Source organism: Saccopteryx leptura, chromosome 9, assembly GCF_036850995.1.
Source record: "Saccopteryx leptura isolate mSacLep1 chromosome 9, mSacLep1_pri_phased_curated, whole genome shotgun sequence".
Taxonomy (NCBI): domain Eukaryota; kingdom Metazoa; phylum Chordata; class Mammalia; order Chiroptera; family Emballonuridae; genus Saccopteryx; species Saccopteryx leptura.
This window is the reverse complement of record NC_089511.1, coordinates 43845431-43869167: the sequence shown is the minus strand read 5'-3', so window position 1 is coordinate 43869167 and position 23737 is coordinate 43845431. Positions and strand designations below refer to the sequence as shown.

General features: G+C 43.0%; 1 protein-coding gene across 1 annotated transcript; it reads left to right on the top strand.

Annotated features, from left to right (window-relative positions):
- Window positions 1-455: 455 nt before the first annotated feature.
- Window positions 456-12912, top strand: LOC136381488 (WD repeat-containing protein 87-like). Its single transcript, XM_066350220.1, has 6 exons — window positions 456-533; window positions 2641-2808; window positions 3197-6069; window positions 6646-6842; window positions 7175-8608; window positions 8834-12912. The coding sequence occupies exons 1-6, from the start codon at window positions 456-458 to the stop codon at window positions 12910-12912; spliced, it is 8829 nt and encodes a 2942-aa protein (XP_066206317.1).
- The last annotated feature ends 10825 nt before the right edge of the window (window positions 12913-23737 follow it).

Genomic DNA, 23737 nt, shown 5'->3' with positions numbered 1-23737 from the left:
GGACCCACTCAGCAACCCCCGTCTGGAGCTAATGCTCAAATTGATCAAACCACTGGCTGCAAGAGGGGAAGAGATAGTGGAAGGGGAAAGGGAGGGAAGAGAAGCAGATGGTTGCTTCTCATGTGTGCCCTGACTGGGGACTAAACCGAGAACTTCTGCACGCTGAGCTGATGCTCTATCCACTGAATAAACCAGCCAGGGCTCATTGATTGATTCTTGTATATGCCCTGAGGATTTAATCTGCAACCTTGGCACATTGGGAGGATGCTTTAATCAAGTGAACTACCTAGACAGGACCTTGATTTTGCTTCTCTCCTTTACTAACTTTCCCTGTTGTTCTTTTCTTTCTCAATTTCTTTAATTTCCAGTGTAATGTCAGATGCTGTGATTGTCACTCTTACCTTCCACAGGTTCTGTAATCCCACATGTCTGTAAAGAGCTGGAATATCACAAGGATGTCAGCCTCACCCAGACTTATCCCTGAGTGGAAGGACTTGAAAATCCTCATAAATAATGTGTTGAAGGATGTAAAGGTATGAGAGAGATGCCCCTGGTGGGCTTGGACTAATTATCTATTGCTGCCAAGGCCCACTGTGGCACAGGAAACATGTGAGCAGCTTTGGAAGGGCCCTCCCATACCCCTAAACAACTCCTCCTCCTAGATTATGATGATAACATTAGTTATAACGTTCTGCTATGAAATATAGAAAACAGGCTTACATGGATTAAACAAGCAGGAAGCATCTTTGTCTTAGGACCCAAGTTATTATTCTGTCTTTTCCACTATTGTTAGTATTTTAGCTTTTATTCTAAGGTTACAAGATTGTTGCTGCACTTCCAGATATTAACTTTAAATTGCAAGTAGGTAGGAGAAAGGCCAGAGAGCACAAGTCTATGCCAGCTTTGGAAGACCATAGTGTCCCTCTGTGTTGCCAGGAACTTTGGGTCCATGATCATGCTAAGCAAGATCAGGGTTTGGTTGGGATGGAAGAAGGGGTAAGAGGAAGGAAGAGACATTGGTATGTAGTAGGCAACAGTAGTGTCAGCCACAGATACATTGCTTGGGTTTAAGACATTCTTTGTCTATGTAGAAAAAGCATTGATATTATTGAATGAATGAATGAATATTTATACATAAGTCTGGAAAGGAGAAAAAGAATGGTCATTAACTAATGGAATATGGAGTATATAAATAAACTTTCTTAATTAATGAAGAGGGATGGGGGATCAGGAGCTCAGATACCAGGGTGTTTTCTCTCAACTCTGCTGCAATTACTGAATCAGCAATGACAGTGGGTGCTAGAAGCTCTCCAACTCTCCGTATTCTGTATTCTCTCCAAATACAGAAAGATCTGAAAATGAGAAGTGTAAGGAGATGATAGATTCTGAGTTGTAGATATTGGCCTCCATATAATTTCAAGTCCTTTTTGTATGCAGGAAGCAGGCACTATGGACATTTTAAATAAAAAAATATTAATACTTCAGTTTCACATGGTATTTTACTTTACATCTTATGTAGTCATTATACAGATTTTGATACAGAGGATATACCTTGGAGAGTTAAATTCATGGAGCATTGCAAGACTCAGGTATAGTACAAGTATCTGCTAAGAAGAGAGACCTCAAAATTAAACTTTATGAGCCTCAGTTTTCGCTGATCGGAATGAGGAGTTCACATATTTATATCATAAGTGTATGCAACATCACTGGAAGGTAGTGTGTATTGTATATGTCCTACTGTATAACATATTAAGAGGTATCTATCTCCCTTGATAGACGCACACACACACATACCCCACTGGATAGGATACAGAATGTTAGAGCTGAAGCACAGCTAATTCCATGTTGTGAATAGTAAATGTTTCCCTTGTATGCACATAAGAATAGTGAAGGGGAGGCAAGCCACGGGGTCTAGCTGTTATATATGGTGGACATACTATGTCCATGAAGTATGATTTTCCCATAGACGGTTTAGTGATTGTGACAGAAGTGGTCCTTTGGGTGTCAGTATGAACTTTGAAGAATTATTTTAAATATGAATGGTAAAGGTATTTGCCAAAGTTGGATTTCTTTGTCATACTTATATATGATTGTATTCCTTAATTGTTTGGTATAATCATTTGTTGGTTGTTTCTGTAACCTATGTCCCCCCACCCTTTCCCCACTGGATTCTTGACTTTTGAGAGCTAAGGCCGTGTGTCTTTTGCTTAGTATTGTATCCCATGTCTGTGATAGAACATACCAGCCTTTCTCAAATGTGATTCTTCATAGAACCATGGAACACAGATAATGATTTGAGAGGGTCTTTTCTCAGTTCTCTTGAGGATGGCACATGACTAAGAGCAGTCTAGATGCATAGGGAAGAAATTAATTCATTATGTAGAATGAATACTGTAGGACATTAAGGCTTACTTCTCTTATGGAACCTTGGCTGAGAGAGGCTGGAAGTCCTTTGATTAATTAGGGTATATTCTGAAGGTGAGCGAGGGATGACTTCTGAAGTAAAGCTTTTCAGAAGTAGGATGAATAAATGTTTGTTAGTTAAAAGAAAACAAATTTCCATTAATCCCTCAGAAAATATTTATTAAATGAATGAGTGGGGACTCAGGCCTCTTAGCTCAGGCTACTCTTCTCTCTCAGGTTGTTGGAAAACCAAGGAATGATGTGGTTATACTGAGTGACTGGCCTGAGACTCTGTACCAAGAGCCTTATCATCCCAAGAACAAGCCTTTCATTTGCTTCTACTCAACCAATGTCAACTATTTTGTCTCCTTAAACTGGATGGAACCATATTCAAAACAAATGCAGGTAAGTCTATCTCATCTTCCCCCCCCCCCTTCTTAATCTACTTTACATGCATCATGCTTAAACTGCCCTGATCTCAGAATGATGAAGTTGATTCTGAGTTAGCTGATTTTAATACCCGTCTCCATATCCCAATTCGATCTGGATATAGTGATCCTTGCTTACCTCTAGTACCTCAGGTCCATAGAATTCATTTTTCGCATAGAGTAGACTAAAGGCCAAGGAAAGAGCCTTAAGTTTCTATTACATACCTGACTCCTAGTACCAGGATACTCCCAAAGTCTATATTCATTTCATTTGGAATGATCTAAAAATTCAACTTTTTCCTATCCCTCACTTTTGGGAGATATTTGCTTTCATGGTCAGTCTTTCATCTCTCATCCTCTTCTAGGCAATACTTTGGATACAGAAAAAAGATACAGAAATGAAAGGAATGATAGAGAAGATGAAGTTTCACCTAACAGATCAAGTGCCACCCATCAAAGCAATGGTCCACACAGGTTCCTACCACATGTTAATTGCTTACTGTGGTGACATGCACCTGTGGCTCTTTGGAGACCACCATCAAGCATTCACATTTCTGGGTACAGTGCACTGTCATTTCTCCATCAGCTGCCTCTGCTACGACCCAAAAACTGAGATTCTACTTTCTGGTGCCTTGGGGGCTGTGGTTACCTGGTTTATCTTACCAAATGGCAGGGGTCTTCAGATGGCACAAACAGTGTCCATGCCTGGTCATGAGCTTGTACAAGGCTTTTCCCTCAATGGCCCCCAGGACTCCTTGCTAGCTCTTTCTGAGAATACGGTGAGAGTCTTCACACTCCAGGGCGAGGGCCAGCTGATAGAGGTAAAGAAGTTCACTCCCATAGCCAGTGGCTCCCCCATTACCTGCTCCTTCACTTGTGTCTCTCAGGGGTATTTGTATGCTGGAAACAGGGACGGAGAGGTCCATGCTTGGGGTCTAGCCCGGGGTAATTTCCTCCACAGATTCCAGGCCCATTCCTCCTCAGTGATATGTATCCATAGCCGGCCAGAGACCTATACCTTACTAACAGCTGGCAGTGAAGGTGTAGTGAGGGAATGGAATCTTGCTTTTGGGAACTTGCTAAGACAGCTGGATATTGATGAAGAGCTGCAGCAACTGCAGTTTATTGATAACACCACTTTTTTCTGCCAGACTACCCACACTTTCTCATTGTACAGTCTGCCCTACTTTTATACTCTCTTCAATGTCTGCGGCTCAGCTCCCCAGCAGGTGCAGCGGGTCTGCTGTGGCCGTAATTGGACTCGGATCCTGTGTGCCACTAAAGATGGTTTGTTGCGCTTCTTGTCTCCAGTTACAGGAGATCTCCTTGTTATCACCTGGCCTCTGCTAGTCGTGGATAAGGCTGTGACTTGGGCCTATGACTCAGACAGAGAGGAGCTCTTTGTGGCAACAAAAAGCTCAGAAGTTCTGGTGTTTGATACAACACGCTCTCCTTGCACAGCCAAGTATCTTGTGTGCACTTCAGTAAACCCTGAGGATAGAGTAAGATGCCTGGCCTATGGGCAGTCCCATCTGGGTAAGGGCCTAGTAGGATTGATGTTCTGTGGGCATGAAAGTGGCATTGTGAGAATCCTCTCCCATTATACTTGTGCCCGAACAGAGAAGACTGTTCACTTGGGGGCAGTATTAGCATTGTCTACCCTGGAAGGTCCCCAGGAAAATTCCTTGCTTTGTTCTTATGGCATCGATAACATTGTACAGCTGACAGAAGCTGTGCTTCAGGAAAACAAGGTAATTCTACAGCCTGTCAGCAAAATTTTCTGTAGTTGCGTCCTAAAACATGTAATACTCTTGCCAGGTTCTGTAGGTGCCATCACTGAGAACCACTGCTGGCGTCTCTGGCACTACCAAGATTTTCCAACATCTTCAAAATCAAAACAAAGTTCTAAGTTTAAAGAGACAAAATGCTTGCATCACTGTGCCATCACTTCATTTGATGTCTGCCTTTCCCTGAAACTTTTTGTCACAAGGGGCACTGATGGCTCAGTCCGGATCTGGACCTTCCATGGTAGACTCATAACTGAGTTGGATTCATCACTGCATTTTGGCCCACTCTGCTTTGCCAATAATCGGGGTGACCTGCTTTTGACTTTCAACCAGAGTCTTTACCTGGTATCCTGTTTAAAATTGCTCCCTCTAGCTCAGCTGATTCACCTAGCTATCCTTAACAATGCTGATGAAATACATGAAGTCCCAAGACCCTTTCTGCCTAGCTTCTTCTTTTCATTTGAAATAGTATTTGTACCCAAATTTGTCTACCTTGGACAAGGGCTGCAGGAATTACAAGGGCTAGAGGCTCTTGTTAACAAACGAGTCATTGCCTTTGACAATACTGTGCCCCATGTTGTAGAGGAAGAGAGACATATTTCCTCTGTGACTGAAAAAGAACCCAAACTCCATTTTTTGGAGGATAAGGATATTTATTCTTCTACTCTGGACCCCAAGCATAATCGTCCCTCACACTTGATTCCTGCTCAGTTACGGCTGGCTGGCTGGGATGGATTGAACCCCTACCATATATTACGGTGCTTCTTTGGTCATGGACAGCAGTGGCCCTTTGCTCCTGATGGCTACATCCCCAATTCAGTGGTTCGTGCCCGACTTTGGCCTGAGGGCACCCCAATCTTCCTACTCCGTGATCTGTACCCACCCTACCGAGATAAGGACTGGGACGAGACTCACCTCTTCAGATACCAGGCACTGTCACCTATGTCTCCAGTAAAAGAGCAAATCTCAAAGAGTAAAGAGGATAAATCCAGGGAGTGGAAACAAACTTTATTTGATATTCTTGCGCACTTGACAAACTTAAATTGGATAGGAAGAAAACTGGATGAAAGACTTATACATAATTTAATTGAGGCCATTCTCAACCTCACAGTTTACTGTTCTGTAGAGCAATACAAGATATACGTTAGTGCCCTGGCACAAGTTTTTGCCACTTGTCAAGTATCTTCAAGTTTATGCTCTGAGACTGCTTGTCGCCTCCTGGAAGATACGACACATTCTGACCCACAGATCCGTAAGCTGGCCTGGGAGGGACTAGAGAGGCTAAATTTCATGAGTCCTCTCTTTGCTATACCACTGGCTGTAGGATTGATGGACAAAGATAAAAATGTGCGGGCTAAGGCTTTATATCTTATGTTAAGAGTCACGGGCATCCAAACTAAGACCATGCTGGTAAGCCTGCTGAAGAAACAAGAAACCTTCCAGAACATGCAGTAAGTTGGGCAGCGATCTTCCCCCATTCCGTTCCTTCTCACTACGAATCTCCAGAATCTGATTTCTTCATCTTTTCCACAACTTTTCCCCCTATTCTTTTCTTCTCACTATTTTCTTTGTTTCTATTTGCTTTTTTCTCCCTAATGCATGTACCTTTTTTTGCCCTGATCATTGACTAGCCTACCCTTCCATCTTTTCCTCACTTCCTGAAGATTCCTCAAGACAGTAAGGCACAAATCTCACAAGCAAAGAATCATGTTGTATCACTCTGACTACTCTATTCCTTGCTATCCTTGATTCTTATTTATCCATCCTTTACTTAAGACCACTCTGTCTTAAATATCTACTTTATCCCTGCCTCTTACATTGTAGTTTCTCCTCCTCTCCCTCTTCTTCCTTCACCCTTCACCCCTCCCTCCTTCCCTCTCCCTCCTTTCTATCTTTTACCCTCCCTCTTTCCTTCCCCCCTCTCCCTCTTTTCTATCTTTTACCCTCCCTCTCTCCTTCCTCTTCCTCCTTTTTTTTTTTTTTTTTACTGGCTCAGTATCATCTTTATTTTCCCTTGACTTCTGTAGGGAGGAATTTATTGGAGATACCTCTCTGGACCAGCTTCTGGGGATTCGGGCTAATGATTTGCAGTACTTACTGAGACAGGTGGAGCAGCAGCTGAATGAAAACCTGATGTTGTCACACACACCCCTGTCAAAACCTGGAAAGATCACTGAAGTGAAGAAAAGAATGACATATGTTCAAGCAAAAAGCAGAAAGATTAGTATGTATGGGGTAATGTAAAGGGCATATTTGGGTTTCATATCAGGGCACCAAAAGGCAGGGTCATGAGAACAAAGTATATAAAAAGATACCAGTGGGAACAGAGTTAGGCAAGTAGCCTTCCTGGGGAAGGTCTACCGCACAACAAATCCCAAGGTCTTATTTCTTTAGGATATGGAAGCTGAGATAAAACAGCACATGCTTCTGTACTGTAAAGCCTTAGTCCCTTTGCCTGTGTACCATTATGGTCATTCATTGAACTAGGTATTACAAGGGATCTCACTCAGGACCTCTGTGGTTTTCTTAACTATTTTCCTCCCAATATTTCTGCAGTTAAAAAGGACCTGAGAGTTTCCAAGATGGAGGAACAGACAGAATTTGTAGATTTTAGCTCTGTTTTGATGCCTTCAAAAGATGAAGGTGAACAAAGAGAGGCCAGGATATCAGAGCAAATTGATATACAGGATGTTACCTTAGAGCCAGAGTGGCCACTGAGAACTCTCAGCCCAGCTGAATACCAAGAGGGTGCTGAATCTAAGGAGACCATGCTGGATGCCACAGAAGCCCTGGATGTCACAGAGGCAGTGGAGGTCACAAAGTTTATGAAGGCCATAGATCAATATGGCATGAAAGACTATGAAAAGGTGATCCCTACGCTGGAAATACTTAAGTACATAAAGCTTTGGAAAGGGGCAATGAAGAAAACCCGAGAAAAAGTAAATGTTAAATTGAAAGAGAAAAAAGATATGAAGGATATTTCCAAGACAACTGCAGAAGAACCCATGGAAGAAGTCATAATGATCACTGAGCAAAGAACTGATACAGAAAAGAAACTGGAAAAGAGCGGCCATGGTTTGGCTGGGACCCCTGGACGCATAGGTAGAGCAGACATCAGGAATTGGCGAAATGACATCTGCTCTCTTGTCACCTCAAGGATAGCAAGTTTCCATCCAGAAATGATCAGGGATCTAGGTCAAGAATTGGTGGACTTGGCTCAGGCGGTGCTTACTCCCCGACATCCCAGCTGGGATATCTTCCAAGAGATATGTCCGCTTTTAAAGGGCTCATCAGAATTGTATCACGAAGTGGTGGAAGAACCACTTGTTATAACAGAAAAAATGAAAGAAGAGGATTTCAAGGAAGAAGAAACAGTAGGATTGAGAAAACAAGGGCGTAAAGTATTAAAGAAGGGCAAGGCATTTTCTCAAGTCAAGAAAAAGAAAATTCCTTTTTTAGAAAGTCACCGAGTCTTAGAGAAAAATAAATTTAAAAATGAGGTAAGGAAACTGGCCAGACAAGAAGGGAAAATAGCTGAGGAAGAAGAAAAACTGAGTAAGCCAAAGAAGAAATTAATTCAGGAAAAGGAGAAATTGACCAAAGATAAGCTGACCCATCAAACAGAAAAAACAGCTTGGGAAGGAGAAATACTGGCTTCTTCACAAAAGAAATTAACTAGAGGAGAGCAGAAGTTAGTCCTAGGAGAAAAGAAACGGCCTGGAAAAGAGGGGAAACCACTGGGGGAAAGAAAGGGAGTGATCTGGAAAGAGAAGAAAGCAATACCAGGAAGGAGGAAGTGGGACTGGGAAGAGACTCTGCTGGCCCAGGAAGAAGGCATGTGGACCCAGGAAGAGGGGTTTCCTATCTGGAAAGACAGAAAGCTGTCCCAGGCAGAGGAGAAGGCAGGTAGGGAAGAGGAGCTGGGTGAGGGGGAGAAGCAGGGTGAAGGAGAGGAGGAGGAACTGAGTGAAGGAGAGGAGGAGGAACTGGGTAAAGGAGAGGAAGAGAAGTTGTATGAAGGAGAGGAGGAGGAACTGGGTAAGGGAGAGGAAGAGAAGTTGCATGAAGGAGAGGAGGAGGAACTGAGTGAAGGAGAGGAGGAGGAACTGGGTAAGGGAGAGGAAGAGAAGTTGCATGAAGGAGAGGAGGAGGAACTGAGTGAAGGAGAGGAGGAGGAACTGGGTAAGGGAGAGGAAGAGAAGTTGCATGAAGAAGAGGAGGAGGAGCTGGGTGAGGAAGAGGAGGAGTTGGCCTGGGATGAGGAGGAACTAGTCCTGGACATAGAGAACCGAGAAAGGGAGAGAAAGCCCTATGAAAAGAAGAAACACGTTCTGGGTATGGAGAAACATGTTGAGGAAGAGGCCTGGGAGAGGGGGAAATTGGCCCAGAAAAAGGAACATTTATTTAGAAAACAGGAAGGACTTTCTGGGGAAGCGGGGGAATGGGCATTAAAAGGGAGCATTTTGGTACAGCGAGTGATTAAATTGACACAAGAAAGGAAGAAACGGTTAGAAAAGGAGAAAAAAGAGGCTGATAAAAAGAAACAAATCCAAGAAAGGAAAAGACAAGTTGGGAAGCAGGAGAAAGAAGACCAGAAAGAGAGGCAGGCCAAGAAAGATGAGAAAGAGGCCAAGGGCAAACAATTAGTCAGTGAAAGAAAGAAACTGGGCCTCGGAGAGGAAAAGTTTGGGGAAGTGAAGATATTGTCACAAGAAGATAAACAGGCCGCCCCAAAAGCGGAAAAAGCTTGGGAAAAAGAGAGAAAGGCCCAGAAACAGGAGATAACAACCAAGAAAAAGAGCCAACAGTCCTGGGGTAAAAAGAAAGGGGACCTAAGAGAGGAGGAACAGGCTGGGGAAATGGGAAAATGGTCACAGAAAGAAAAGGAACAGGCATGGGGAAAAAAGAGACAGGATCAGAGAGAGGAGACATTGGCTGGAAAAGTGGAAAAAGAGCCTGAGGAAAACAAACGATGGACCACAGAAAAAATGAAACTGGTCCCAGAAGAGAAAAAGATAAAGGAAATTGGAAAAGTGTCCTCAAAAGAAGAGAAACAAGTCATGAAAAAAGAGGTAGAAGCTAAAAAAGAGGAGAAATGGGTTGGGAGAGGTAAGAAAGCCACTGAGGAAAAAGAACACGGGACCAGGGAAAGAGGGCAACTAGCTCTACAAGAGGGGAAACAGGCCCTGAAGGAGAGAACATGGGGCCAGAAAGGGGAGAAAGACAGCAAGCAAAAAGAACAGTGGGCTTGGGAAAAAGAAAAATTGTCCCTAGAAGAGAAGGAACAAACTAGTGAAATGAAGAAAAAATACCAGGAAAAAGAGGAAAGAGCATTGGAGGAAAGACTGACCAAGAAAGACAGTCAAGTGGCTAAGGAAGAGAGGCGTATTTCGAAGAAAGAAAAGGAAATGGCTAGGGAGGGGGTTGGCATAGATAAGAGAAGGAAAGATGTAACTGAAGAAGAGAAAGAAATGATGAAAAAAGAAGGTAAATTGTTCCAGGAAGAGAGGCAACTGACGTATGACAGGACCACAGAGATGGGTGTTGCCGAGAGGAAGAAGGAAAGAACCGGAGGGGAGAGAATACAGGCAATGAGGAAATTGGACATGGGAAGGGGGATTCGTTCCGGAGAACAAGGTGCTGGTTTCAGGGAAAAGGATTTAAGGAAGAAAGTGAGGCACTTGTTGAGGATCCTGGCTAAAACAATGAGAAGAATTAGTATGGTGCCATTGGAAGAAATAAAAATAGTAGAGGAAGAGAGATCATCTATTATGGAAAGAAGTGAAATTGATGGCCAGAAGCGGGAAATTTTTAAGAAACAGAAGGAAATAACCAAGGAGGAGCTGGATCAGAAAGAGAGAAAAGTAGAAGAGGGAAGACTGACTGATGAGGAGAGCTTGGAGGAGGACCGAAGATTATTAGAGAAGGTCCAGGACACAATATTAGATAAGATCCAAGTAGAGAGTATATTAAAGGAGATTCAGGAGGAAAATCTGTTAGGAAAGATGCAGCTAAAGAAACTTCTAAAGAGAATTGAGAATAAAGCAGAAGAGACCCCAGTAAAGTGGCTATTAGAGAATATCAGAGATATACTGTTTGAGAGCTTTTCTGAGAGCTTGACTGAGAAGGAAATAGAGGAGGAGCCAACTAGGAAGGGGAAAGAGGAAAGCTCAGGTGAAAAGGAGGTAGAAGATGAAGAAATGGACAAGATCAAAAAAGAGGAGGAGGAGGAGGAGGAGGAGGAGGAGGAGGAAAAGGCAAAGGAGGAAAAGCAGAAGGATGAAGCAAGCTTGAATAAAGAGAAGGAAAAGGAGGGCATATTTAAGGAGACAGAGCTCTCAAGAGAGGACCAAGTATTGAAAACAGAGCTCTCAGTGGAAGGAGTGAGCTACTTGAAGCTGGTGAAAGAAAATGAGATTCTTGAGGAGGAAAGGGAGGGTACAGCTAGAAGGGAAGTGCCTTTTAAGAAAGAAAGATGGCTTCATGGAAAGAGAGATCCCACATTTATGGATGAACCTATTTGGCCAACTGTTCTGAAGAGCCCCTTCAAAACACTAGTTCCAGCAGCCCTAGAAAAAAAAGAGGGCATGGCCCTGAAAATATTAGGGGATCAGTTGGACTTGGAAGGACAGGAAAGTCAACTTGGAGCATACCCCATGACAAGTTCACGGGGAAGACAAGAGGATGTACACTTGGAGAAATCCAGGGACATGCTTTTACAAGCCATAGAAACAGGCTTAGAGACCCATAGCCCAAAAGGCCTTCATGGGCCTGTGTCCCACTTCCCTATTATCATAAAACCACAGAAACCTGAACGTAGGCCCAAAGGTGGCAGGTGGAAGTGGTCCTTGAAGTATCGAGATTCCTCAGTGGGGAGAACTGAGGGTCAGGCCCCAGCCCCAACCCCAGTTGCAGCCCCAGCCCCAGCCCCATCGCTTGCTTCTATGCCAGCTGAAAGGCCATACTACTCAGAAGCAAGCTTCTCAGATGAGGACTGGGTTAATAATGCCTTAATAAGGCTGGAAGCAGGAGAACCACTTTCCAGGGACAGTTTTCATAAACTGAGCCAACTCCTCAGAGACTTCACTTCAAAGGGATACTTGAAATGGATGCATCTGTCCAATCTTAAAGCCATTGCTAAACACTTCAGGCAGAACCTAGAGATGAGTCACACAGCTACACTACAACCCTGTAAGGATATTTTGAGGCCACTGCACTTAAAAGTGATCCCTCCAATTAGAAGAAAAGAAAAAGATAACTGGCTAGAGCCATTCCTTATCCCTGAACCGGTGTTACCATCAGCTACCAGAACTCAAGCCCCACAATCTCTGAATTGGCACCCCCTAGCTGAGTCCTACAGGAAAAAGCAGGCAGAACAGTTATCCACTGCTGTCCAGGAGATAAAGCACATTCAACCAACCAGAAAGGATGAAAAATCCCTGGCCTTGATATCCCAGAAGGACTCCTGGGCCATGAGGGGGAAGGGTTACTCCCCCAAATTTCACATGACAAAAAAGAAACCACTGCCCATTCCTGCACCAGGGTTACCATCAATCACCAAGAGAATTCAAATCCCGATGGCTATAAATTGGCATCTTCTAGGAGAGCCTTACAGGAGTGTGCGGGTACGGGAATTATTCAGTGCTCTCAAAGAGATGGAAATACAACACTTTTATCCTGTCTCAAGAGACATTTTCACAGGTGCCCATGCCTCTGTGGACAAACAAACCCTAGCACTGCTGTTTCAGAAGGACCTCAGGGCTTTTCAGGATAAAGGCAGGCTCCCTAAGTTGCCCCAGTTAAAGAAGGCAAAGCCCAACTCTAAAAAAAAGGAAGAGGTTCCTCTATGGGATACATTTGTGGCATTGTATCATGTTTTGCGGATGTTGCAGGAGCGATATGCAGAAGATAGCGCTACTTGGATGGAACAGTTCTATCAGCTCATGGACCTGTACCAACTTAAGTCCCCTAGAATCCAGAGGCTTCTACTAGAGTTGCTGCAGAGAAAGCAACTCCAACCCCAAGAGACCATTTACAAAAAGGCCCTGGAAACCAAGGAGTTGGTACTTGGTGAACGGTTATTCTATGGCCTGTTTTGTGGTAGTTCCCATGCTCCTGCAGGGTCCCTCAAGTTCCAGGATGTTGTACCCCTACCTGGGAAGAACAAAGTACACACTATCCAACCTGTGGGCATCGCTCAGTATGGGTTCCTAGAACTTGCCTGGAAAAGCCTGCCGCAGGTCAACCCTTACCTTATTGAGAGGCTGCCCAACATCACTACTCCCACTCTCTGAGTTGTCCTAATATTAGTACTTTGGGGTCATAGTGGGAAATGAAATGTGGCCACAGATTTTTAAGCCTCCTTACCTATTCCCTAATTCAAGGTGGGAGGCTGGACAGGAGCTTGTCTTCATTCAGCCCCAGAAACCTATCGCTATGTAATGAATAAAATGACATTCATCCTTTGTAACAAATATTCTGACATTTCTTTTCCTCTTCAAGACTAGAAGTAGCCAGAGAAAACAGATAACTTTTGTCCTAAGGGGAGGAGGCAATTTCTTCAGTCAGTGGGCTACATCCTTTGGAGAGTATTTGGTCATCATTTCCTAGAAAAGTCTGCCCTAGTACTCAAAATTTTTGGCTATTTTTTTTCCTTCAAAGGATCTGGCACAGGCGGGCATTTATGTATTTTGCATTATTATGAGAGAAAGAAGACATACAATTTTGCCCCTTTATAAACTTTGTACTAGATTTAAGTTCCTGAACATCTCTATGCCTTAGTGTGCTCACCGACATAACAGGATATGGAGTGCCAACTTTGAATTCAGAATTCTAATTCCAGGCCTTCTGCTACTTACTAGTTCTTTAATCTTAGTTTTTGGGTTCCTCAAAGTAAAATGGTGTTAATAATGCTTGCTTTAGTGAAATGCTTAACAGTTTCTGAACATAGTTTTCTCTCAAATGAATAGTAATTTTCATGGGAGATAGTGTGTGAATGGAATGTGGATTCTAGATTCAAACAGAATCCAAGTCCCTTTTTCAATTTAACAAGTAATCTTGAGTCAGTGATTTCATCCCTCTACACTTGTTTTATTATGTGCAAAATGGGGCTCATGGGCTCAGATGAGATTCTGGTTATACCCATGTTAGGGTTCTGGGAACATAAGAGAGGAGCTGAAAGCTAGAGAAGGAGCCTGAGACCTCAAGGGAGTTTGAGGATACCTTGGGAGAGGGGACATAACTCAAGGAGAGAGACTGCAGCAGTCAAGGAGGAGCTAGAACAAGAAGGTGTTTGCAAGTCCAATGGAACATCTTGAGCAAAAGTCAAGAGTCCTGAAGGAACCCTGGCCAGGTAGGTCAGTTGGTTAGAGAATCATCCCAAAACAACCAAGTTGTGGGTTTGACCCCTAGTCTGTGCAGATACAGAAAGTGACCAATGAACACACAGCTAAGTGGAACAACAACAAAAAATGAATGTCTCTCACTCTCCCCCCTCCCTGTCTCTCTAGAATCAATCAATTAAAAAAAAAAAGAGTACTGAGGGAGGTGACAGACTCTAAAATTTGGGAGCCCAGGAGATCAGAAACTTGGGAGTATTGGGAAGGAAACCCTGAAGCAGAAATTTGATCTCAAGAGAAAAGACTTGGAGCCCAAAAGATTTTTGTATATTTATTTTATATCCTGCAACTTTACTGACTTTGTTTCAGTTCTAACAGTTTTTCTAACAGTTTTTTTGGTGCAGCCTTTATGGTTTTCTATATATACTATCATCTGCAAATAGACAGCTTTCTTTCATCTTTTTGATGTCTCTTTCATTTATTCTTGCCTAATTATTCTAGTTATACCCCCAGTACTATGTTGAATAAGAGTGACAGGAGTGGGCATCCTTGTCCTGTTCCTAATCTTAGTGGAAAAGCTTCCAGTCTTTCATCATTGAGTATGATGTTAGCTTTGGGCTTGTCATATATGGTCTTTAGGTTGAGGTACTTTCCCATTATATCCACTTTTTTGAATTTTTAATCATGAATGGATGTTGAATTTTGTCAAAGGCTTTTTCTGCAACTGTTGAGATGATAATATGATTGTAATTCATTTTGTTAATGTGGTGTATCAAATTGATTTGCAAATGTTGAACCATATGTGAATAATCCCACTTGATCATGGTGTATGATCCTTTTAATCTATTATTGTATTTGGTTTGCTAATATTTTGTTGGGGACTTTTGCATTTATAATCATCAGGGATATTGGCCTGTAATTTTTTTGTAGTGTCCTTGTTTAGTTTTGGTATCAGAGCAATGCTGGTCTCATAAAATGAGTTTGGATGTGTTTCCTTTTCTTCTCCTTTCTGGAAGAGTTTGAGGACTGGCATTAGTTTTTTATTTTATTTTATTATATTTTATTTTATTCATTTTTTTAGAGAGGAGAGAAAAGGGAGATAGGAGTGGGAAACATCAACTTGTAATTGTTTTCTGTATGTGCCTTGACTGGGAAAGCCTGGGGTTTCAAACCAGTGACCTCAGTATTCCAGGTCAGCTTGTTACCCACTGCGCCACCACAAGTCAAGTGGCATTAGTTCTTTAAATGTTTGGCAATTTGTATGTGTGTGTGTGATCTGAGGATTCATATCTTTAATACTGGAAAATTCTCAAATGTTAACATTTTGCTTATTTCTTCTTCCTTATTCACTCTATTGATTTCTTCTAGAAATTTGCTTATATGTGGGATGACACTTCTCATTCAACATCATTGCCTCTTGACCTCTCGTAGTTCCTATCTCTATCTGTCTAAGTTACATTCTCTTTAATTTCCTCTAATCTAATTATTAGCCATTATCTTTTCAGCTATGCCAAGCTAGGTAACTGCTTTGTGTAATCTATCTAGTCTTTCTCAGACGTGTCCAGTGTATTTAACAGTATTTTTTTTCCACACGTTTTTAAATATCTATTATTGGTTACTATTTTAACAATAGTTCCAATAAAATCTCTAAGTATTTATAGTTTCTGAGAGCAAGAAGGAGTGTGAATTCTACTCTTCATTGTGTTCACTGAAATGTATTCATAGCAAACAGTTTATTGAGTGTTTTCTAATTTGGATCAAGTGCATGATCAGTGAGGTTTGCCCTGTGGAAAATCTCAAGAGAAATAGCTTAACCTGAAGTGATGCTCCCCCTGCCCCCAGCCTTATATCTCAAGGCTTCTATAAATTGGGTAGTTTTACTTGTTTATTCCTGGTTTGATATTCCCATACCTTGGAGCTAAAATAAACTCACCTAAAGCCCAACGAAGGAAGACTCATAATTTGTAGAAACTGGAGAAATAAGTTCTTTCCATCTTAGCACATATCTTTAGGCAGGACTCTGAATCTCTGAATTCCAATTCTCTGAATCTCTCATTCCTAAGACTCATAACATCTCATGTTACAGATATTAAAATGTAAAGTCTTTTATTTCTGTTTTGGTTATTTTTTACTACATAACAAATTACCACAAAATGAGCAGGTAATGTCACAGTTTTCATGGGTCAGAAGTCTGTACATGGCTTAGCAGGGTTCTCTGCTCAAGGTTTTTGCAAGGCTACAGTCAGGGTACTAGCTGTGCTGTGTGACTTTCTGGAGTTCAGGGTCCACTTTCAAGCTCTTGTTGGAAGAATTATATCCTTATGCTTATAGGATTGAAGGCCCTGTTTCTTTGCTGGTTGTCACTTGGGGACTGTTCGCAGCTCCTAAAGTATGCCCATAGCTCCTTTCCATGTGGACCTCTCCCAGGTTCCTTTACAACATGGCAACTTTCCCTCCCTCCCTCCCTCCCTCCGTCCCTTACTTTCCTTCCTTCTTCCCTTCTTTCTTTCCCTCCTCCCTCCCTCCCTCCCTCCCTCCCTCCCTTCCTCCCCCCCCCCTCTCCCTCCACTTCCTTCCTCTCTTTCTTCTTTTCTTTTTTCTTTTTTAAGTGAGAGGAGGAGAGATAGTAAGACCAACTCCCACATGTGCCCCAACTGGGATCCACCAGGGAACCCCTGTCTAGGGCCCATGCTTGGATCAACAGAGCTATTTTTAGCACCTGAGGCCCACATTTGCATCAACTTGGCTATCTTCAGTGCCTGAGGATGATGCTGGGACCAATTAAGCCACTTGCTGCAAGAGGGAAAGAGAGAGAGAAGGGGAGAGGGGGGAAGAGAAGCAGATGGTCACTTCTCATGTATGCCCTGACCAAGGATCACACCTAGGATGTCCACATGCCAGGCCAACAGTCTATTCATTGAGCCAACCAGCCAGTGCTAGCAACTTATTTTTTCAAGGCCAGCAGCAGATTTTATCACTCCAGCCTGCTAGGATGTAGTCTTTTATAAAGTAATGCAGAAATGGGGCTGTCTCATCACCTTTGCCATATTCCATTGACTAGAAACAAGTCACAAGTCCTGTCTATATTCAAGGGGAGAGGATTATACAAGAAAATGACTCATTAAGGGTTAATTTAGGGGGTGCCTACCACAATTCCTATTATCTGAAGACCTCCTAGGTTCATCACAGCATATGCTCCTACTGATTTATCTTTTTTTTCCTGTTTCTTAGGCTTTCCATTAGGATTTTTTTAACTCAGCCATGCACTTAAAAGGATGGTTCCTACGCTGTGTTCATTACTAATATATGTTTTATGAGGGACGATTCTCTCAGCTTATCTAGTCTGCTCCATTGATCTTTAAGAGAGATCTACATATTCCTTAATACTAGGTTTAATACCAACTTGTCCAACCTTCCTTTTCACATGCTTTTAGTCACCATCTACTTACAGTTTCTTGAAGGCATTTATTAGCTTTGTTCCTAAATGCAGAGGAGAGGGGAAATCAGCAAAAGCAGAGAGAAGGGGGAAGATTGGTTTCACACAGCACAAAATTGGAGGGAAATGGAAGCTTGTAAACTAAGTATGAGAGGGATTGACTAAAACAAAAACAAAAAAAACCCAAGGAAAACATGACCTGAAAGTATTGGGAAATGAATGGTTAACAAAGCTGGTAGAAAACACAAGTGGGGCCCTGGCCACTTGGCTCAGTGAAAAGAGCATTGGCCCATTGCGTGGATGTCCCGATTTGATTCCCAGTTAGGGCACACAGGAGAAGCGACCATCTACTTCTCTCCCCGTCTCTCTTCCCCTTCTCTCCTTCCTCTCCAGCAGCCAGTGGCGCAATAGCTTCGAGTGTCAGCCCCAGGCCCTGAGGATGGCTCATTTGGGCAGAGCCCTAAACAGCCTCAGATGCTAAAAATAGCTAGGTTGATTGTGTTGTTGCCCATGTATGCTAATCAGGGCACATGCAGGAGTCTGTCTCACTATCTCCCCTCCTCACTAAAAATGAAAAAAAAAGAGAAAATGTAAGTTGATATTTTTTTCCTCTTTGGGTCCATGAAAGAATGCCATTATCTAGAGAGAGGTAAGGGCAAAAATAATTCAACTTGAAATACCAACGAGATATATCCAGTCTTTTGTTCAGTCAGACTATCCTCTAATCAGAGAAGATAAAAAACTTCCTGGTCCTGACTTGGACTCCCAGAATCTTTCCCTGTTACAAGGGAAGCTGTGAGCTTCCTCTGTAAAACTCTTAGGGAGAGTAAATATAGCACGTGCACGAGGAGAAAACATGGCTGATTTCTGCCTCTGCTCCAGAAATCCTTCACCTAGAATCCTTGGTGCTAAAGGAAGGAGTGGTTGTTCACATTTGCTCAACATCAGGAGTCCCCAAACTACGGCCCTCGGGCCACATGCGGCCCCCTGAGGCCATTTATCCTGCCCCCACCGCACTTCCGGAAGGGGCACCTCTTTCATTGGTGGTCAGTGAGAGGAGCATAGTTCCCATTAAAATACTGGTCAGTTTGTTGATTTAAATTTACTTGTTCTTTATTTTAAATGTTATATTTGTTCCCGTTTTGTTTTTTTACTTTAAAATAAGATATGTGCAGTGTGCATAGGGATTTGTTCATAGTTTTTTTTATAGTCTGGCCCTCCAGTGGTCTGAGGGACAGTGAACTGGCCCCCTGTGTAAAAAGTGTGGGGACCCCTGCTCAACGTGTTGGGATTGCAGAGGAGCTTTCTCAGAAGCTTTTTCAGTAAATCATTTTGGGAGATAGAAGTCTATTTTCTCATGGTCCTAAGAGTAAAAAACTGCTTATAGTATACACTGTCAAGGTTTCTCAAGGGGCTGAGATTTCACCCTATCTGCAATTTATTGAGCTAGCCTATTGCTTCATGGAAGCCAGCAAAAGACAAAAATTTCTGGTCAAAAACAAAAAGACTTTACTCATGGTACACCAAGCAGCTTGAACTTTATGTTTATGTCAGTTTTCGTGCCTCCCAATTCCCAGGGTCATGAAGTGGGTAAGCCTAAATCGACAGCTGGCAATGTTACAGGAAGGGAACTCCAAGTCTGGGGAGCCTGCTACTTTATAGCAATCTGTGAGAACAAGACTTCTCTTTGTCTAGGGTGAGAAATTACTTCATCTCTCAAATTTTCTGGTTGCAAGTACAACTTTAAGAAATATCCTAGATGAAAAGAGTAGTCAGGGTTGACCTGTGGTGGTGCAGTGGATAGAGCTTTGACCTGGAAATGCTGAAGTCACTGGTTTGAAACCCTGGACTTGCCTGGTCAAAGCACATATGGGAGTTGATGCTTCCTGCTCCTTCCCCCTTATCTCTCTCCCCCTCTCTTCCTCCTCTTCTAAAATGAATAAATAAAATCTTAAAAAAAAGAAAAGAAAAGAAAAGAAAAGAGTAGTTGGGGACTTGTGTGGTATACCTGTGTATTGGTTAGCACTGTCACAACAAAATCACACAGAATAGGTGACTTACACAACAGGAATTTACTTTCTCAAGTTCTGTAAAATAGAATTCCAAGATCAAGCTGTTGACCTGTTTGATTTCTGAGGCTCCCTGGTTTACAGATGGCCATCTTCTCATTGTATGTTCACATTGCTATGTCTCTGCACGCACATGTCTGGTGTCTTGTCTGGTCTAAATCTTATAAGGACACTAACCAGATTGGATTAGTCCCCACCCTAAGGACCTTATTTTAATATAATCAGTTCTTTAAAGGCCCTATTTAAAAACTCAGTTCATATTCTGAGGTACAGGAGATTAGGACATCAACATGAATTTTTTTTGGAGGCGGCAGAGGTAGCACGATTTAGCCCATAATACTTAGCAACAATGGGCAGAAGTGCTAAGGGCTCATGGCAGATTCTCCTCCCCAAAAGGCACGTGTAAGGGAAGAGAGCAATGAATTTTCCTAAGCTAAATCTTTTGTTACCAGCACATAAATTAAGAATAACCTTATACTAACACCCTCAAAATTCCATTTCATGATCTCCTCCAGTCACACTGCCTTTGAAGGAAATCACTATCCTAATTTCTTAGAGCATAGTTTCCTAATTTGTGCTGTCAAAACATGTAATTGCAATTATATGTTATATAGTCTTTTGTGTCTGGTCTCTTTTGCTCAGCATTCCTTAGGGATTCATATATATTTCTGACTGTAGTTTTAGATGAGCCATTCTCATTGCCATGTATTATTTTATTTTATTTATTTTTTTATTTTTCTGAAGCTGGAAATGGGGAGAGACAGTCAGACAGACTCCCGCATGCGCCCGACCGGGATCCACCCAGCACGCCCACCAGGGGCGAAGCTCTGCCCACCAGGGGGTGATGCTCTGCCCCTCCGGGCGTTGCTCTGCTGCGACCAGAGCCACTCTAGCGCCTGGGGCAGAGGCCAAGGAGCCATCCCCAGCACCCGGGCCATCTTTGCTCCAATGGAGCCTTGGCTGTGGGAGGGGAAGAGAGAGACAGAGAGGAAGAAGAGGGGGAGGGGTGGAGAAGCAGATGGGCGCTTCTCCTGTGTGCCCTGGCCGGGAATTGAACCCGGGACTTATGCACGCCAGGCCGACGCTCTACCACTGAGCCAACCGGCCAGGGCCAGTATTCTTTTTTTGTCTTTTAACTTTGGCATTTTAATTATGATGTGTCTTGGTGTAGGCCTCCTTGTGTTTCTCTTTAATGGACTCTCTGTGCTTCTTGAACTTGTATGAGTTTTTCCTTTATAAATTTAGAAATATTTTCAGCTATGATTTCTTCAAACAGGTTCTCTATCCCTTGTTCATTCTCTTCTCCTTCAGGGACTCCTATGATGCAGATGTTGTTTTTCTTCATGTTGTCACAGAGCTCTCTTAGAGTTTCCTCAGATATTTTGTGCCTCTTTTCATTTTGCTGCTCTACTTCTGTGCTTATGTTTATCTTGTTCTCTAAATTGCTGATTCAGTCCTCTGCTTCATCCAGCCTGCTGTTGATTACTTCTAGTGCAATCTTCATTTCTGATATTTTGTCATTTCTAAGTAGTTCTTTTTTATTATATCAATGTCCTTTTTGATGCTTGCTAGCTTGTCATTTAAGTTCTCATTGTGATCATCATTGTTGCTCTAAGATCTTTGAGTATCCTAAAAATTATTATTTTAAACTGCATCTAGTAATTTGGTTACTTCCATTTCATTTAGTTCTTTTTCTGGGGATTTCTCTTGTTGACTCATTTGGGTTGCATTTCTTGGTCTGCCCATTTTGTCTTTGTATTAGGTAGCTCTGTCTGACTTTGAAATTTTTGTGGTGTCTTTATGAGGAAGATGGGTTCAGTAGTACTGACTTCCAGGCCACCTGAGTTCCTTGCTCTAGGAATGCTTCTTGAGGGTACTATTTTTTTTCCTATTGTATGTGAGTATTGAAAGCAGTTGGTCCTTTTGTGGGTATGGTTATTCCTTCAGGTTGGCTGGCTCTAAAAGTCAACCTTGATTATGTGTATTACACACTGTGCAATGTCTGTCCTATTGAACGTATTTATTCTCCACAGTGTCTGGTGCCTGCTAGACTTCTCCTTTTGGCATGCTCAGTGTAGATAACTGCGTCTAGGGTTGGTGCTGAGTACCACCCATTCTAGGTATTCTTGGGTTGGTGTTAGCTGTTGTTTGTAACCTGCTGTGGCTACCTGTCTGGAGCTACTGCTCTGTTCGCTATTTGTGTTGCATTTCCTGTGCTGGGTAGTGTGGGAAGGTCCAACCTGTGTATAAGGATCAGCTTTCTCTTGTGTAGAGATGACAGTAGCTCCCTAAAAGCCCCAAACTCCATATGATTTTTCTCCATTTTTCAGCTGCTCCACCTCCTCCTGTAGCCGCCTGGTCGTCCCACAGAGTCTTCTGTAGGAAGACTGTATTGTGGGCTCAGATTGGCCTCCCCCACCTCCACCAACTGCTCTGTAGGTTATAAGCTTGGGGGTTAGACCAGCTTAGGTTGGGAATAAAATGTTAATGGAACCCCCTACTTCAGGGGTGTCTTGTTCAAGAGCTCAGTATGGGGAAAGTGGCACCTACTCCAGAGCCTAATCCCTTAGTCACTGCTGGATACTCAAATTTTATTTCTCCCCAGCAACGTGAGCAGCAGGTTCAGATCAAATGGGGCCAATAGTCTACTCTGCTGATGTTCTTACAGCTGGTGAGGCCCTAGTCTCAGGGAGGGACACTGAGAGAGTCCTCTCCTGGGGCTGACTGTGCCCCCCCAACCCAGAAAGTGGCTAAGCCCCTGGACCAGACCCAACAATAGGCTCGTGGGAATCCATACCTTCAATGTCTATGCTCCAAGCCTCTCTCCCTTCTCCCTGTGGAATCTTGCCCAGCCGGGCTGAATATCTAACACCCAGGCTGGCTGACTGTGATGCTTCAGCCTATCCAATGCACATGAGCTGCTGTGCAGTTGCTGATCATGGAAAGCAGAACTTGCCTCAGATGGGCCAGGTGTGAGAAGCTATTCCTTAGGATATCCCCACTAGCAAGGGTTGTTAGGTCCTGAACCGATGCTCTCTGCAGCCGGCCACTGGATATGCCAGCTCTGGGTCTCCCTGGAGGGAACCCAGCACAGACCAGTGGAAGACACTGCCTGTGACTGGTCCTCAGCAATTCTTGGAGCTATAAGCAATCCAGAGTGTGTGGCTGCCTTTGCTAGGCCCAGGTGAACATGGAAATACCAAGCTGCACACCTAGACTAGTTTTACTCACACTGGGCCTGGGGGAATGACCGCTTAAAAGGCCAAGATTCCCTGAGTCCTGCCTCCTGCAGCCTCTGTCTACTGGATGCTTGTTGGATTCCGCCACTGAAAAAACCTGAGTAGAGTCCAGAGCCTGGGACAATTCAGGGATTAGAAAGGGTAGTGGGTGTGGTTCCCATCCCTTAAACTCCAGTTATCAGTCTGTCTAGACTCTTTTCACAGCCCTCAGTAGGGTGTGACCTCAGGAGTCCAGTGGGTGTGGTCTCGGAGACCCAGAGATGTGGTCTTCCTGCAGTCTGGAAAGCTTCTATTGAGTCTTCCGTGAGGCAGAAGCACCAGTCATAGACTCAAGAGCATGAAGGGGAAGCTCTGGCCTCAAAGCCAGAAAACAGTCACTGATAGGCTCCCTGCTTCCTGGCTTCTTAGAATGACCCAGTCTCCATGGGTGGATCAGGAGGGACTTCCAAGGCTGGGGCAGTTGCTTTTCTGCAGGCTAATGCCTCTCAGAGAGAATTGCTGCACCAGTCTGCATTCCCACCAGCAGTGCAGGAGAGCTCCCTTTTCTCCACACCCTCGCCAGCCCTTGTTTGATTTGCTAATGAAAGTCATTCTGGCAGGTGTGAGGTGGTATCTCATTGTGGTTTTAATTTGCACTTAATTAGTGACTTTGAACATTTTTTCATATGCCTATTGGTCATCTGTATATCCTCTTTGGAGAAGTGTCCATTCAGGTTCTTTGCCCATTTTTTAATTGGATTGTTTACCTTTCTAGTGTTAAGTTTTATAAGTTCTTTATAAATTTTGGTTATTAACCCCTTATCAGACGTTATCAGTCAATACGTTCTTCCATTGAGTGGGTTGTCTTTTTATTTTGTTAATGATGTCTTTTGCTGTGCAAAACATTTTTAGTTTGATATAGTCCATTTGTTTATTTTGTCCTTTATTTCACTTGCCCACGAAGATTGGCAAAAATATTGCTACAAGAGATGTCTGAAAGTCTACTGCCTGTGTTTACTTCTCAGAATATTTTTGGTTTCATGACTTACGTTTAACTC

Coding starts and splice junctions, on each gene's coding strand:
- LOC136381488 (XM_066350220.1), top strand. CDS start 456: ATGTCAGCCTCACCCAGACTTATCCCTGAGTGGAAGGACTTGAAAATC. Junction 534..2,640: donor ATGTGTTGAAGGATGTAAAG/GTATGAGAGAGA, acceptor CTTCTCTCTCAG/GTTGTTGGAAAACCAAGGAA. Junction 6,070..6,645: donor GAAACCTTCCAGAACATGCA/GTAAGTTGGGCA, acceptor TGACTTCTGTAG/GGAGGAATTTATTGGAGATA.